Source organism: Xiphophorus maculatus, chromosome 1 (genome assembly GCF_002775205.1).
Source record: "Xiphophorus maculatus strain JP 163 A chromosome 1, X_maculatus-5.0-male, whole genome shotgun sequence".
Taxonomy (NCBI): Eukaryota; Metazoa; Chordata; class Actinopteri; order Cyprinodontiformes; family Poeciliidae; genus Xiphophorus; species Xiphophorus maculatus.
The window spans coordinates 20,820,172-20,838,302 of NC_036443.1; the positions used below are offsets into that span (position 1 = coordinate 20,820,172).

The window sequence follows — 18,131 nt, forward strand, 5'->3', positions numbered from 1 at the left end:
GCAAATTCCAGTTTCTTATAAAAAATACTGGAAAACAAAAGAATAACATTTAAAAGGTTTTTTTTATTTAGCATTCTTTAATTACTTATTTTAGGAGCAGAGGCAAAATCACATCACTCTGTAAGAGCAGGAACTGCAAAACAAGTGTTTAAAAACATTTTAAAGGGAGATCTTTTAAACTGTTTTTACATCTTATATTAGTGATAAGCACAATTTCTAAGGTTTCCTAAAAGCTGTCAACATGTGACCTGTCCAGGCTGTACCCCACCTCTTGCCTTCTTGGTCCATTTTTATAAATAATGCTTTAGGATAAACAAAAGATTTTTGATCCATTCAGATTTTGTCTTCTGCAATTTTTATCTGTTTTTTATTCCACTGAAATGACGTTTAACTCTACAACTGACAGAAAGAAGTAATCTCTAAGACATGGCAATATTGCTGTGTGGCAAAGAAATGTGAACAGAGACCAACCTGCATCAGCTGCTGTTTGAGCTTCTGGATTTCTGAGATGTTCAGCTCACTCAGCAGGTCGTCGACCAGGCTGGGCACCGGGCAGAAGAGCTCCTCCTTAGGAGTGGAGATGCGGTTGTCCTCGTTGATGGTGTTGGCCAGTTTGGTGAAGCTATTCTCGTATCCAAGCAGAGCCTCATCGTTGTTAGGTTCCGTGGCGACGTCGTCACTGAACTTGAGGCCATCCAGAGAAATGCTTAAAGGACTGAGGGAGAGATGTGGGAAATTATGTAATTTGATGATTCGAACATGTTCCCTAAAGCCTGACATCAGCTTGTTTGTGTTCTGGTTACCTGTGATACAGAGTGTCTCCGATGTTCATGTAGTGGGAGAGCTCTTTCCTCAGAGAGGTCTTGAGCTCCCGCTCCGTCTTGATGGTCTCCAGAGCCTCACCCAACTGACGTTCAGCAATTTCCTTCAGGCGGATGGCGTCCTCCAGCTGGCTGTTCAGGAACTGAGTGTCTTCTTCCAGACGACGAATCTCGTGCTTCAAACCCTCAAACTCCACCTAGACAGAGATCAGGCAAGAGGAGTCAAGATTTCTGGAATTTTACAAAATCAGCCATTGGGTTAACTGATGAGGAGGCTCCAAAAACAAAAGAATCATTATAAAAACATGTCTTTTTAAAAAATATATATTTGAGATCCTTCTAAATTTGGAAGAATTTTATTGAGCATACACTCATATATCCATATGAGTAGTTTTAGTTTAGTACAAAATAAAACACCAAAGGTTCATTGTCAGTCAGAGATTGTGGTGAAAACCACCTGTAAATATTATGACAAAAATAGTCAGCAGTAGTCAGTATGCACAAAGGCTTATAGTTCCATACAGGTTGCATTTTTAATAAGACTGTCATCAAAAAGTTAATTTAGTTCAGTAAGTCAATTAAAAATTAAACACTATTTAATTTTTGATATATTAAATATCAATATATTTAATATTGATATATTTCAAATGTTTTTTTCCTGCTAGTTTTGATCATTTTGACTTACAGCTAATAAAAATGCTCAATTTGGGCAAAAGATAATTTTTAATTCTATATGAGATTAATAAATAATGATTCAGCAGTTGTTCACCAAACGGATGATATATCACAGCACAATAAGTAAAAGTTGGGTGGAAGAAGAAAGCTCTACAAGCAACAGGGACTTGTGCACCATACTGTATCAACATATTGTAACAAAGAACCTTAAGGAGCGTTAAGGTTGTTAATGTTGTTGCTCCATTACTATCTAAAGTACAAAACAATTTGCAATAACATACAATTATAAATTTTAGGGAAAAAAGAGATGTTAAGTGACAGTGGTTATTTTTTTAATTCTTCTCATAGTGGACTTAAAACTCAACAGGGAATTGCATTACAAGAAATGAAAAAGAGGTCATGTTTTTTGTTTATGTTATCAGTGAAAACAGGCCAGTGAGAAGTAGCTGAAATGATAATCGACTTTGGGGTTTATATTTGATAACTGGCTTGTTTAAAATGAATTCAGCCCTGAAGCAGCTAAATGATACTCAGAAGCAATTAGAAATTTGATAAGAAGAGGGATCTCAAATAATTTTATAGTTAATCATCTCATCCTTTTATGCATGTATGTGATTTTACCGTGACAACACTCTGCCCTCTGGCACTTCCTCACCTGACTCTGTTTGAGCACAGAGACTTGCTTCTGCAGAGAGATGTTCTCCTCCTCCAGCTCAGTGTAGTCCTGCAGCAGGCGGCCCTCCCTGAACTTGTACTCCTTGATGTCGTCACGCAGCTGATTCCTCTGGAGCTCCATCATCTCCCCGTTCTGACGGTAAGCAGAATTAGAGAAGCCGTCAGCTTGAGCAATGTTGATTTTGATTGAGGAGAGCTGCAGCACTGCAACCGTTTTTAACATTTTCAATCTTACTAAATTATAAAGAGCTCCCATCTGGATGAACCAAATGTGTGCCTGCTGGGAGGTAGGTACCAGGTGTCGCTCTGGGCAGTGGGCCACCAGCTCTCTCACTTGACACTTCTAACTGCACTAAAGGGATTGAAGCCTGCCTCGTCTCTCTTAGGGACGAGTGTTTCCTGTGAGTGGGTGGAAAGCTGTGCAATGGTCCAATTATCCAAATGAGAACCTCATTATGAGTCTTTCTTTGTATCTAAAGAGTAATTGACACAAGTGGGGAAGCTACAGCAGAAAGGTAGTGCAAAAACTGGCTGAAATGTTCCAGAAGTGTGCCAGAGAAACAAGAGGTTTGACTTTTTTGTTTGCTCCCATTATCAAACACCACTCTGTTTCTAATGTACTGTAAGTGCAGTCTGATAACTCATGCTGCTCAGGCTTCATTAATAAAATAAAGCACAGAGAAGCCAGGAACAAGCCTTTCCACCATAAGGCTTCTATCTCCCTACTGAACCATTCAAAACCTTACCAGTTGCCTAAAATGAAGTACTTAGTTGACTATTATGCTTAGTTAGAATAAAAAAAAACATATGTCTGGGATTTTGCATTAATGTGTTAATGAGTGTGGTCTCTCATTCAGGAGATTACCTAATACCGAAGAGACTATTAACTATCAATCTGTGTGTGCCCATTTGGCCCCTTCCTCTCATGCCATCGCCATGTGGCCACGTCAAAATCCCCTCCTCTCGGGTCATTTTATCGGTCTCACAAAGTCGCTCTTGAGGGGGTTTCACTTAGACATACATCTAGATTAACTATCATTATTATACAGGGCTTTGCAACAACATTCACACCCCTGGAACCTTTTAAGTTTTGATATGTAACAAAAAGAAATCTAGATTTCATTGGGATTTTTTGATAGCCCAACAAGTAGCACATCATTGGGAAGTTGAGGGACTGTGTTTTATTTATTGTTGTTTTTTTTTTCAATCGTAGAAATACATCTGTATTTACTGTATGTATGTATTAAATCCAGGGCAAACATTTGCTTTCAGTAAGGCACACAATTAACAAATAGAATCACCTTGCTTATAATTTAATTGTAGTATAAATCCAGATGTTTGAAGGCACCAAAGGTTTGTTAGAAAGCATCAGAGAACAAAAAGTATTATGAGACAAAGTAATAGCAAACAGTTGTAGACATACAACATAAAGTTGTAGAAAAGTTTAAAGCAAGTTTACCTTCTAGAACATTATGTCAAGCTTTTAACACATCACTGTTTTCAATCCATCAGCTAAAAACATAAGAGTACACCACAATTGGAAACATACCAAACTATGACTGTGCACCTAAACTGGTAACAAGGAGCTAAAGATAAGGATTTTAAACCAAAAAAAATAACAGTTCTCAACCTGTCTTTTACTATCCGAGAGTTCTGTTTGACCCACGTCATTGTGTCTCTGTAAATGCCTCATTCTTTTATTGTTTGAGCCTACTCTGGTTTATGAAAGATTGTAGTGTAGATTGCAGGCAGTTTAAGCTAACAAGTATTATTTATCTGAGTGTCCCTGCAATTAGATGCCATTAAACACCTAATTTATTAACGCTGTCTTAAACAACCAACAGCTTTCTCCTTTTACAGCATACTAACCTTAATATTTGGTTCAGATGGATAGCAAGGCAGTAAAATGCTGTCAATTCCCAGAAATCAAGAGTATGATCTATGTTAGCGGCTCAATAATTAAACACCAAGTGAAGAGCAGATTTAAGACCATCATTTGATGAATTAAGATTCATCAGATGCACATGTCTGATGAACCATGTTGGTGCGTTCCTAAATAAGAAAGTCATACTTCTATGACTTCTGAGGGAGACAAGAATCAAAGCAAAGTTGAGAAAGCAGCATTAAGAACATCACTAGCTCAGATGTCTCCGACAATATAAACAATGAATTCATTATGTCTGTAAAGATAATCTCATAAGCAGAGTAATCTATTTTTGTTAGCTGAACAATGCAGAGCCAGCTGGCTGCTCAGGTCTACTACTGTTCAGGGCTATGTGCCTCAGCTGGTGGGTTAGCTCTGTTCGGTCCAGATGAAAAGACGCTGCTCCGATCTGATTAAAATGCACACATGGGGGGTGACCTTCGACCTTCTCCGTCCTCTCTTACCCTGTGCCCCAGATTGGAAATTGTGTTCCAAAACTATAAAGTGCTAATAACATTTATTTGTGTGAGGGCCGTAATGACACTCTGGGGAATGTTACTGGAATTATTCTGGAGAGCAATCTGCTGCCTCCAACAGAGCTCATTAGGAAGAAGTCACTCACAGGCTTATGTCAGGTCAGCGGCAGTAGCTTTTGTCACCACAGGTGACGCCTTGACAGCTGTCCTATCAGCCACACACGTTCCAGACAAGAGTGTCACCAGGGGCAGAACTAACACAAGCAGGCTATGCCAAAGCGCAGAACTATACCGTAAAATTTCTGATTTTTTTTAAATTTTCATCTTCGATTTTTTTTGCAAAGATGATGATTAAGAAATTAGCTGGTTTACAGCCATAATTAACGACATTTTAAACAATGAAGGATTTAGAAGTCGTTGGAGTCTTTAATGTCTTAAGTTAGCAATTAGCATGACTACCATTATAAAGAGAGCAATCTCTTTGTAATCTTCTACTCTTAGTCTACCTCTTGCTAAAATGATGGCTAGACTCTAACATGGTACAAGACTGTTTTATTTATACATTCAGCCAGTCTGACTGGGAAAATACATATTTTGCCCTACTTCTCTGCTTTCGCATAAAGCCCCTTGACCTGACCTCAATTTCCCTCTCCATCTTATTCACTTTGCACTTAAGCAAAATGTATGCGTCAGTTCTTTCCAAACACATTTCCTCACAAAGTGCAGAAGCTCAGAAATGCCACGACAGAGAGACAGACAGAGAGGCAGAGCACCAGCTCCCCTGTGCTTATTTTTACTCAATTTCTCTACTTCTACTGATACCACTGACCTCCATCTTGCCATTTCACCATCCTTGTTGCTCTAATTTTCCCAACCTCCACTGCGCCTCCATCATCCCTGCATCCGTGTGCTTTTAAAAGCAATGCGTCAATCACTTTAACCCCCCCCCCCCCCCCCCCGCTAAATCTATCGTACATCACATCTGAAAAGTAGAAGTGAAAGAAACGTCTTCCTGAAATCTCTCTGCGCTATAAATTGAAGTCAGGGACGAGGAACAAACTGACATGTCCTTCAACATCCTTTCAAAGTCATATGAACTCATGCTAAATCCGCCAAGCCAAATCTACCTCAAATCACTTCCAGGTGAGACAGTGCATGAGTAACAGATGTACAGCAGCTACGCGAACAAGGCGAAAGAATATCAAAGCTTAGAGGCATTGTGCCACAGTCAAAAACAAGGAGGGTGAAAGCCGATCCGCTTTTATCCTGATCTTTGCTGCGAGCGGCTGCCATTGTTTGCATGGAGCTCCAACTCATCATGAAACCACAGACAAGGTTGTACATCCAAAAGAAACAGATCACATAAAAACATAGAGAACTCTAGAAGTGACTGGCTCGTCGTACTTTTCCCTTTGTATGATTACCTAGAAACCTACAAGATGACTCTTTCATTCACCGCACTCAGCGCGTTTGTGAATTTGAGGTCATATGGGTGAGATCGAATCAGAGTGGAAAATCTGAGTTTACACCCATTAATGGAAGTGCCCATGAGGGCCTGTGTGTGTGTATGTATAATCTGTAGTTGTTTCATTAGTAAACATTGATCCACAGCAGGAAATCTCTGTGGTCTAGTAATGCAGCGGTTAAATTAATAATTATAAGGATCAATTGAAAATCTCCTAAAGGTGTGTAAGAAATGCACCCTAAATATAGGAACCAAACTATTAGATGCATGACTCAATGTTTTGAGGAATAATGTTTTGTTACCATTACAGCTGCAAGTCTTTCCATGTCTCTGATGTCTCCCAGTTTTTCCCCACCTAGTAATTGATTCCATGATTGGATGGAATTCATCAGTAAAAATATTCAAATTCTTCCACAAATTATCCATTGAGTTTAGATTTTAACTCAATCTAAGCTACTCTAAGACACAAAAATGCTTTAAACTAAGCCACTGTTTGTGTTTGGGGTCTTTGTGTCGCTGGAAGGTGAACCTCTGCCTCAGCCTTGGATATGTTGGTCTATTACTGAAAAAACAAATAAAATCCATTGCCTGTAATTAGAAGGTAATAAAATCTAAAGTTCAGAGAGTCTAATGTTTTTTCAAGGTTCTGTATCTAAACAGGGAGTAAAACACAGTAACCCAGAAATTCATTAGGTTGTGAATCAGATGTGCCAGCTGGAGTAGGAATAACGCTGCTAAAACAGACCGATCCATCTCAGTAATAACCCATTCTTATCCCCCACTCCTGATATTTGGTGGCTGTTATTGTGATTTCCTTTAAAAAAGCTGTTTGTCAGCCTTCTCTCCATTTATCTTTCCTTGCACCCTCTCCACCTCCAAAATGCCATAGAAAAAAACAGAGCAGATCCATCTCAGCATTAATGTCACAAGAAATGATGAGGAGGCAGACATCAACACCCCGGAGTCCTCCAGGACTCGGAGTCTTATTACATTAGCCTCTTGACAGTAGATGATTATAACAGGGAACAAAGAGCAACCTTCCTTAGATCTCTATACGACGCTAGTCAGACCTTTCAACACAAGGCAGGGCTTTAGGAGTGCCAACAAAATTGCTCTTGAGCCTCTGAGCGTCACAGTTTCAAAACTGAAAACATGAAGCCCCGTACTCAGATTTCTTCTGGGTATAATAAAAACAGTGGTTTTGTTTGTAGTGAGCTTTTTCCTCCCCCCTTGGAGAATTATTCCATCAGTAAACAGCCCTTCCACTTTCACACTCTTAAAGAAACTGAAAAAAACTGTGGCTACAAACTGTTAAAATGAGCTGAGAAATCTCATCAGTTAAGGGCCAATGTTAGCTTTTTAAAATGGAGGCGTAGAGAGAAACTCTTTCTCTGGGTGGAAAACACAGTGTGAAGATAGACTAAACCACACTGATAACATTTACAACATGGCTATGACTTTGCATGATAATGTTCTGACACTCATCCATTGGGGCTTTCTATTCTGTGAAGATAATGAGGCGCATCACTAGAGGCATATTCCCCACAATACATGAGATTGGATTTAATGAAGTCATGCCTATAAGCGTGCGCCTCCTCACAATGTTACTGGCTCTTTGTCTGACTATAATCCTATAGACCGAGACATACCAGTGGCATATGTCTCATCTTTGCTTTGTGCCACCATATGAGTGTTTGGCATGAAATTGCCTGGTTGGTTTAAATGGGAGATATGGAACCAGCTGAGATGCTTCAGCTGCAACAAAATCCTGTTAAGTAAATGGAGCTTCCAGATATGTGAAATTTTGCTTTAAAACAACTGGTTTTGGAACAAAAACCATGAAATTGAGAATGTTTGGATGCATTTTTTTCAAATATACTGAGTCAGTGGAAGCTGTTAACTAAAATATATTGTTTCTTAGACTGAAAGAAAAATTGCAGACTTGTATGGCTAGAGTCATTTCAAACAAATAAAAGAAAGAAGATACAGTTGCAGACTGTCGCATTCCATGTTAAACTTATGATAATTGAGTCATTCAGTCCACCTTCTGACTCTACATGATTAGCCATGCATGCTTAGAAAAAGCAGAGCAATCCACTATTAGCAATGGATTTGTGCCCATTAAGTCCAGCTCCTTCTCAAAATGGGTTTTAGGTCTCCTTTTTCTTTTGTATCAATCTCGGTGTTTCCTAGTGCCTCCCTCCTCTCCTCTTCCAGCATCAGCTCAGGGCTAATTCAAAATCCTAGAGACAAAAGCTTCTTTCAGGCCTGCCAGTGTGGTCACAATGCCAGCCTCAGTGCCCGGGCTTTCTCCATTTGCCCACCACAACACACTCCTAGCACCCAGTAAAGTGGCACTGGTGGGGTGCCATTATCTCAAATACATGAGGTAATTTACACATCAGAACCTTTTATCCGACTAATTAGTGTGGATTGAAGTCCATTGCAATACAGCACGGTGGTCATAAAGGGGGTGACGTTGGCCAGAAAGACACCAGTGAACCACCCTGTAACACAATAAATCAGAACTGCTCTGTATTTAAATCCACCAAGAAGGTATTTGTAATAAATATCCTCAGGTGATGGATTTAATGTCTAAAATGTAGCAGGAAAAAGAAACCATGTTTTGAGTAGATGGTTGGCTCAAGGCATGCTTTACACAGTGGATCAATAGCATGGCAGAGCACATCTAGCTTCCATAATACTAACTTTCACCAACACGGAGAAGCAGCAGCTGACCTAATTATTGCTGTATTTAGAGCTTTTCAGAACTTAAGTCGTTGGCAGGAACATGCCATTTTTAAGTCTTTCCCTAATCTCTGTAAGAAGCACTGCTGACATCTGTTTCGAACAGTGACTCAAAAAACAGCAGTCGGTCTTGCAGATGTCTACGGACCAATGAGGTTTCTTCAGAAATTCATCAATTCCCTTATTGAGGACTTGACCTTAAAAACTGAGCACTGGGCTAAATCTGCTGTGGATGAGCAGCTGGGTCTAACACTATTATGGAAAGATAATTAAACTGGAAAGAGAAACAGGAAACACAGTTAGTCCCATGCAGATGTACAAAGAAACCAGATGGTGATTTTGGATGGTCAAATTCATGTTTCAGACAATTAGTCAATACAAAATAACAAAAAGAACAACAACAAAAAAACAACACAGAATATATTTATAGTTCAGTGAATGGAATGCTTGGTGTTTGACCCAGATAATTGCAGGTGGTTGTCTGTAATCATTTGGAATAGCGCTGCATCTACTACAAATTGCTAAAGAGGGTTCAAAACATCAAACCTGTCAACAATTTCTAAAATATTTTTTAACAGTGATTGCTCTCTTTCTCAGATTTGGTTAAAATGAGCATCTGCAGGTCAAAAAGCTGGGATCATAATTTGTCCACAATATTTTGATCAGTGCATCTCTACTAAGAGAAGAGGACAAAGTCAGAAGCAACATTCAAGGTGATACATGTAGCTTCATTAACATGCTATAAAAACTAAAGATGATGAAACTTAAACAAAAACGCTCCAGGTGTCTGTTCCCTTCATTCCCATAAAGCTCATCTCACCATCCAGTCTGCTACTCATAATCCCTTCATTATTATTCCAGTTTTCACTTGGCCGCCAAGGGAACATAGACCTCATCATCAAAGAAACAAATCATGCCCAAGGGCCTCCACCTGCCTCTCTGTTCATCTCATTTCATCCTTTCATGTCCTCTTGTCTCAGCTGCATCAAACACACCTGTCAATGTAATTCCAGGCTGTTTTGCTATCTTGCTAACATTATGTCATCATCACTTGTAGAATCACACACAGAAATTGCTGCACATGCATCACACAACTCTTGGCAAAGACACGCAGTCCACGCCCTGAACTGGGCTGTTGTCTCTTCAAATGAGGTCAATTGGCTGTGAATGTATGTAAATAGCAGCAATGAAGAGGGCAAGCTTTGTCCAAAGTAGGGCAAGAATAATGGCTTTTTACATGATACTAGGATAAGCTTGCTGGAATGTGTGCCGAGAAAAGGTTTGGATTGAGCCTCAGACAAACACTGACAGGTTTGTTTTATCGGAGATGAGAGTTATCTAATAAAGAAGTATGCCTAGGATGCAACGACAAAAGCAACAGGCTGAGAACTATTTTTATGTAGGGATTTGAACTAAGATAATTGGTCAATTATTTGTGTGGGATCCTGTCATCTTTTTGGAGTAGACACATTTCCCATGGTCAATCAATTAATCAAGTTTATTTGTATAGCACATTTAAGCAACAAGGCAGTTCAAAGTGCTTTACATCGTAATAACACAAATAGATACCTGGCCCAGCTACTTTATTCAGTATTATAGCCACACCTCACATGACAATAGGGTGGAGTAAAGAACATCAAGTTCAAAGATGAGGCGTTTCCATAATTATTAGGTAATTAATGTTGTCAAAACATGTCAGAAGCAGATGAGAATGCATCTCTGCTATCAGAGACACAATAAAGCCCCTGGATAGTTAACGTATTTATACAACAGAATTAATGCAGCAACATACAACCATACTAGAGCATCCACTGAAATTGGCTACCATGGTAATGATGTGTACAAAAACATTTCAAATTGTTACTATAGAGATGCAGTAACCTCCCCTTCTTCCCCCCAAAGATGTCACTTTTTTTCTCTGGTTCTCCAACAGTGAGCTTTAGAGACTCACTGCAGAGACTCCTCTGCATCTGCATGGCAGCAAAATGTCCGCCCTCTTACTGCCATATCAGTCACATTCCCAGTTTATGTCATTAATTTTCATCTTGGTCTGACTGTACTTGTCTTGAAAATTAACTTAAACTTGTAAATGTTTAATAACTTAAGAATGGCACTAAGGCAGACCGGTGTTCATCATCGTATGTAACCTGTTTGTCTTTCCCATTTTGAAGAGAGGCTAAAAGAAATCAGCCTCAATCTCTCATCATACCTGTACACATGGGAAACAGGAAGTCACAAATTCCTAATTGAAAGCCTTTGCACACACACACAAATTTAAAAAAAGTAAAATAGAGATAAAAATGCTTCAGATAGAATTATTTTAGAAGGCCAATATGTCTTGCAGCAAAAGAGCTCACTTATGTTCCAAGTCGCTGTGTGGTGTTGGCTAAATCTTGCGCAATGCCATAACCAAGAATATTAAATATAAATAATTCATTGTTCTTTAAAGCAAATACAGGGTGAGTTGTACAATAGGGGCTTCATATTACTCCTTACCTCTTTCATCTCCTGGGAGATGGCAACAAGGCGTTCATTCTCAGACTGGGTATTGGTCAGGATGTTGCGCGTCTGCCGCAGTTCGTTTTGCAGCTCCAGGACCCTCTGCTCATAGTAGGCCTCCTTACAGGCCGACTCCTGGATCAGAGACTCCTCCCGGCTTTCCCCGTCTGCTGCCACCTTCCTGTGGTTGGTGTAAGCTTGTCCAAAGGCCTAAATGTGCAGAAAATATTATTTTAGTGCCACAAAAATAATATTTGATACATGGTGACTAAGAGAGTGTCACATTTTGGAATATAAGGGTCGTTGATAGAAGAAACATTTGCTTGTGCTTCACCCGCTTTAAACTGACACTGATCTCTTCTTTAGTGGTTCACCTGAGGACTGTGGAGCAGAATCTACCAAAACACTCCCGTCGCTCAGTGGAGATTATCATTTAGGGTCCATCTGGGCTGCATCAGAGTGTCTTACCCACCAAATCCCCCCTCACCCCCTTCCTTTGCCTGCAGGATGCTGGCCTCTCCAGCATGTGCACTGCAGTGACCCCACAGATGGAAACAGGCAAACAGCAAAAGTAGAGCAAACAGACGAGTGTCTAAGTTTTATTGAAAGGACTGTTTTTAATGCTCTTTAATACCTTAGACCATATCAAAACAGGAGAGGGTCACAAGATCAGATGAGGAGAGGATCAACTTTATGAAGATTAAAAGAACATATGACATAAAGCTCCGGCCTCTAATTTTTCTCAGCATTAAAAGGCAACGAACTGTCATGTAATATGAGACATTTTATTTTCCTGTTGATACAACCTTAATGTGTTATTAGCCTGCAAGGCAGAAACGCCAAACCATTGAAAGAGACAGACCTTCATCACAGTGGAAACTAGGTTAGGGCACGCACTGCTTTCTCAAACTAATCACCCGTCTGATAACAGATTTCATTTTCAATCCCGTAACCGTCGTTGTTTGGGTGGAAATATTCCTTTTTATCTCTCCTCGTAGCGGGTGTGCACACAGTAATCTAAAAATCACGTGAGATGCAGAACATGACCTTATTTGCTTCTCTCTCTGTGACCAACTACTACAATTGGCTGCTGGCAGGCTGCTGCATTGTATGAATCCCAGTGATTGCTTCTAAGCAAGCAAGAAAAAAAACAAAAAAACACTTATATTTGTATTTGTCAAACTGACCTACTTGCAGAACCTGGACTAATTTGTGCATTTGTAAAACAGAAAATTGTGGAAAAGTTTTGTGCAATACGACTAACCGATGGCTCCCAGTCATGCAGAAATTCAGATGGAACAGGGTTTTCCCCAGTGTAATATAAGCCTGGCGGGCCACCAGGTTTTATTTGTGACCCCATCAGGTTAAGCATTAATTATTTAAGTCTTTTTAAAATGTTTGCATTTTTTAAGACTAATTTTCCAATCTTTCAATAACACATAATTATCAAGTGATATTTTCAAATTTCATGTCAACTTTAAACATTGTTTAACTCAAAAACACAACGGGCCAATGGTTGACTGACTGTCCTAACGCCCAACCCCCGGGTTCAGCAAATTTTCTGGAGGGAAGCCTTGTGGAAGAATAGATTAAATCTCTCTTAAGGTTCGCACCATCTGCTAACAGATCCTCATCAACACACCTTCCAGAGGTAAACCACAACTTATTAAATCATTGCCACAACTTGCTGAAAGGAGTTGAGGAATGTCCCAACGGTTTTTTTATTTGCTCAGATGGTAGAATCAATCTTACAAATGAGTTAAAATACAAAGATTAGTACAAAAAAATATATAAACTTCTGTGGCAAACATCCAAACTCATCATTCTCTTTACTCTGCTATGGAACATAAAGAACCATTGAAGATATTGTTTTCTATCTTTCCTGCTTGGAGCGTTAACTAATTACTTTATGGGAATAGGTGTGTGTGAAGGAGAAAGACTTTACTGTGAAACAGTATTTTTGCTAAAATAAGATGCTAGATTGTTTTTAGCAACTTATATCGTTGATCAGCGTGGTGAGGATTATTAAAATAGTCTGTAATTTCTTTTGGAAATGTTTCAAAAAGGGTGCAGACATTTCAAACACTCTGTCATCAGATTCATAGGCTTAAAACTCAAAAAGATAGAATAAAGTTTCATGTATTCCATTTAGCCTTCATGTTATCTACTAAAGTCTTGATCTTTCTTGCAGCCACAATGAACTGCAGAAACGTTACAACATGTGGAATATGTTTTCCTTTTAAAGAGCTTCTTACAGCTTTAGTGCTTCCTGTTTAATTTTATGAACGCTTCCCTGATGCTGAAATGTAACCAACTCAAATTCCTGTTTGCTCTGTAACAGCACCCACACTGAAGAGTGTTCCAGTCAGCTGGATCTTGCATATTGAGGAGGTTGCATCCGTTTATTAAAATCTTTAGTTTCTGACTAACGAACCAGAAGAAATTCAACCATTATCCATCAACAGAAAATGTCTCTTTATATCTTGAGTATAAACAATCTCCTACCTATGTGGAGGTGGTTGATCGGTAAATACAAAACCAGTAGTGGGGATTTTATGGAAAGCCTTTGTAGCTCAATATACAATTTGTGCTTTAAATTATGGATTACAGTGTGTGTCCTAAATGTCTTTTCAAATTGTGCCACATGCCAAGGAAGACAATCATATCAATAATCAGCAGGGGGCCATGTTTGATTAAAATGTTATTAAACACACAGGAACCAATCAAAATCAGGGAAATCCCATCATTATAATCTGAAAGCAGGCTTGGTTTCTGAGGGGACAATCAGTCCAATCTAAAGAGAGCTATCACTGAAGCAAACAGAGTCCCCTGCCAAAACCCCACTGACCCATTGAATTTAATCTCAGTTCCCCACAGGGGCAAGAGTTTAGGCTACTTTTGAGGGAGGGAACACTGATTGCACGAGGTCAAGGCTGTAATCCTTCAGTCAGCGGCCAACTCAATTTATAATTCATCTTTAGCCGACCATATGTTGCAGTTGTGCTGGTTTTTATAAGCTAGACTGTAATTCAAAAGCCAAAGTGCAGAACAGTAATGATCTTCAACCTCATGTGTCTGAGGAGAAGATTCTTGAACTCTGATCTTGTTTTGATTTGCTCATCTTTTCAGAATCATGACTTCCTCAAACAATTAAGAACTGAAGATCAGTGTGTTGAAGTGAATTACAACAGACTGCTGCGTGGGTGAACTGATACAAACTATCAGAAGGAGGAAGTGTGCTGCTGTTTTTATAATTTAGTTTTACATGAAGTCTTCTTCATGTAAAGAAGTGTTAGTGTTTATTTATGGTGGGTTCAGTTTATATTTGTTTTACAGATAGAAACTTGAAAACAAACACTGCAACTTAGCAAGAGTTGCTATGAAAGACACATGGCTCAACATGGCAGGACTCGTGATGCAGTATGTCTCCTAATCTGAACAATGTTGCAACCTTCAAAGACAAATACGCTGATTAAAAGGCTTTGGTTCAAAAAAACATTTCTCTGTTTCAAAACTTTACAAGGAAAAGGACCGCAACACAGATGAAACACAGACCAAAGCATTCACTGTTTGCTATTCCAACACATAAGCATTCTGTTTATGATTCACTTGACCTATAAGGGGGAGGGGAGGTGTGGGGCATCGGGGTCTTCCAGGTGAAAAATAAATCAATACATCTGTGCTCAGAGGCACAGTGGAGCTGAAATACACATATATCGTCTTATTTTGTTTTTCTGTGTTCCTGGCTAAGATGGTGCTGTTGTAGGAGTGAAGGAAGCACAGAGGTCATAAAATACTGCTAGACTCTAAATATAGCTAACACGAGTGAATCAGTATGAAAACACCTAATACCTACTCATAGCATCTATGATATAATCTAGAGGGAAGCTCTTCAAAATCTGAGAAATAGATTACAGCTGACTTTGGTGCAATCACAGGATTACGGTGTATGACTGAGAATTTGTGGGCTGACAGACGTAGACATGCACTAATGTAATAAAATAACATTTTGGCAGCATCTGTAGTGTGGGCTGATGCTGAACTGAGATTTTCGTCTCCTCAGCAGCATTCTTGGGCTCTGAGAGCCTGTAGCGAATGCTAAACAATGAAGCTGTGTGGTGTCGACTGGTTCTGTTACTCATATACAGAAGGCTGGAGAGCCGGGGTCAACTCTGGATGCCAAAGCAGTGATTCAGCAACCCTGAAGGCTGATCAGTGGAAGGGTTCTCATTGTAAGCAACTGCAGAGGAAGCGAGGAGCAGCGAGGGACAAAAAACAGCAAATACACACACACTGAATAGAATCTCCTGCCTCGTGAATCTCAGCTCACGTGGAGTCATAAACTGTGATGATAAATAGTCCTGCTCGTTTCCTTCCTCTTCCCTTTGGACTGAATTCGCAGGCCACTGCGCATCCAGTGAGTTTAACACAAATTGCTCCGAGCTGTGTGTTAATTCTATATTTAGCTGGCTCTAGAGGGATGGAGTTCAAATGTGTCCAACAAGCTTGTGGTTTCCAGAGAATGACCCAATACTCTACCAAGCAGAATTTTTTTTTTTTTTTGCCTGGAATTTAAAACATTTTTGGTGATCCACCAATCAGAATTTTAAGGTCAACTCCATTCTTCAGTTTTTGGTTAAGTTTTGACTTGCCAGTAGAGATTTTAGCTGATTACTATTTCTCTTTTAGAACAATAAGAAAATATGAAGTCAGAATTTAAAATATTTTTTTAAAGGTCTTCTTGCCATTTGTCATCACAATGAAGATAAAATGAAGAATTGACATTTTAATTTATAGTTAGGAGCTTAGCGTAACTAGCATTAATGCAGCCCAAATGAACTGCAGAAATATCCTGACATGTTGTAGGAAACAGATTCTTTATTAATATACTACTCATGACTTTATTGTTCAACACAATGCTAAAGCTGAACATATTCAACATAAACAACATTATGAGATAAATACAAACAAAAGTATTTTTTGTTTGTTACTGCACCTCTTAGTGTTTAGTCATGGTGGGTTCAGTGACAGTGACTGGAAAAAGTTTGTATTTTGGACTTTCCAACTGGCTGGTCATCAGTCAGAGTCAATCCAGCTCACTTTTAGTCATTTTGGTGCATTTTCACTCTACATGTTATATCATGTATTAATAGGATGTAAAGAAATGTAAAACCTGTATCACAGCACTAGTTCTTTGGTTTTACAACACTGCTGTTCGTCTATCTTACACACATGGCATTTGCTATAATGAGTAACATATAGCAGCTAATCATTTACTCTTCTGTAAATTGGGGCATGGGGGAGAAATTAAATACAGATTCACTTTCATCCTGAAGGTCATCTTTCCAGTGCCGTCTTGCAGTTTACTACTGATCTCGTCTTTTGCTGCTTTAGCACGTTCCTATGGTCAGCACCAGCAAATCACAAGTCACAGAAAAACTGTGTCACAGCACAAAAACACCCCTTCATGTGTAGGAAGAGAAAATGGAGATGGTTTAAGGTGAGATGACTGAAAAGCATTGCAGTGCTAAACAACATGAGAGTGAGAGGAGAATAAGGAGATGAGAGAAATGCTAACCAGGGAGGCAGAAATGTTTCCTGGCACAGAGCCACCGACTCTCTGCAAAGGACAGAGCCGTTGGGCTATTATTCACACACAGGCCTGGGCAATTTCACAGACTCAACACACATACACTCATGTCCTATTTACAATTCATGCAGCACGCCTCACAGTCAGCCATTCTGCATCACCCGAAGCTGTAGTCATACTGATGCACGCTGACCCTTCTATGGAGAAGGAGCAGGAGGTGGAAGACTCACAGGGGTTCCACCAGCACTAAAAGCCTTTAACGCACAGAGGAAGTGGCGAAGAATACCAAACACAGACGATAATACAGCAGAGGTCAGAGGAAAGCTTTGCAAAAGAAATGCTGTTTGCCTGAAGTAGACACCAATCATAAGACTGAATGGCATAAAGCTTTAAAAACAACCAGGAAGCTGCACCAGGAGAAAGTAGACACATGCTATAAATGCACACATGTATTAGTGCATTCAGTGTTCTACATGCCATGCACTAATAACACTCATGAGGCTCATTAAGAAGCCTGACTGAAAGGCTGATCCCCAATCATAAAAATGTAAGACTCATATAATTGGACTGCAGGAGCTCAGTGATACGCAGCTGGTACATGAATTCTCTCCGCTCTCTGAAGTCTGTAATGATTCAGCAGCGGTTAATGCTTCCAGCAGCTCTGGCTGCTTGATGTTTTATTCTGACATTGGAAAGGCCAATAATCAGAAGTGAAGTGATCCTTTGGTAAGAGCAGAAATCATGGTCAAACACAACGCTAAATTATCGTCATCATGCTTTTAACAAAGGCTGAAAAAATAAATCTTCAAAGGGCAGAACACCTGCAAGTCAAGGAAAACACTAACAGTAAGCCGACTGAGGCTTTGCTGTGTGTGCAGAGACTAGTTCCTCTACTATTACACAGTAAAAAAATAGTCATTAAGGCCATAACAGCAAGCTAGAGAACCTGTGTTATTTTCTCAGCTTTCAATCTGGTTGTATGTGATTTAAAATCCTCATACATGACACTGGAGAGCTAATATACATGTGTGAACAGAAAAGAAACAGACAAATTTGGAGTTGGAAATAAGAAGTTTTCCCACAGGATTTGTTTTCTGTTTGTAGTGTTGTACTAGGTAATAAAGTCATTGTTTTAATTATTTAACCATAGCAATCATTTAATAACAAGGACGCATCTGTTTGTGTCTGTTTACTGATTCTATTGTTCAACTGCTACAGTATGGAGGAAAAAAAGCCTTCGGGGTCTCAGGAGGGAGGC

The 18,131-nt window shown here is 39.4% G+C and overlaps 1 protein-coding gene across 3 annotated transcripts in view; it reads right to left on the reverse strand.

Moving 5' to 3' along the window:
- Positions 1 to 18,131, reverse strand: part of LOC102219911 (protein bicaudal D homolog 2-like) — a 44,007-nt gene that overhangs the window by 14,703 nt on the left and 11,173 nt on the right. For all 3 annotated transcript variants that reach the window (XR_002752955.1, XM_005805696.3, XM_023336113.1), the window contains exons 2-5: positions 11,281 to 11,493; positions 2,152 to 2,304; positions 804 to 1,018; positions 472 to 715 (exon numbers count right to left, since the gene is read on the reverse strand). Coding sequence is in view for 2 of the 3 variants with exons in the window: in XM_005805696.3 (XP_005805753.1) it covers positions 472 to 715; positions 804 to 1,018; positions 2,152 to 2,304; positions 11,281 to 11,493 (825 nt within the window). In the remaining variant the exon portion in view is untranslated. The remainder of the gene's footprint in view (positions 1 to 471; positions 716 to 803; positions 1,019 to 2,151; positions 2,305 to 11,280; positions 11,494 to 18,131) is intronic.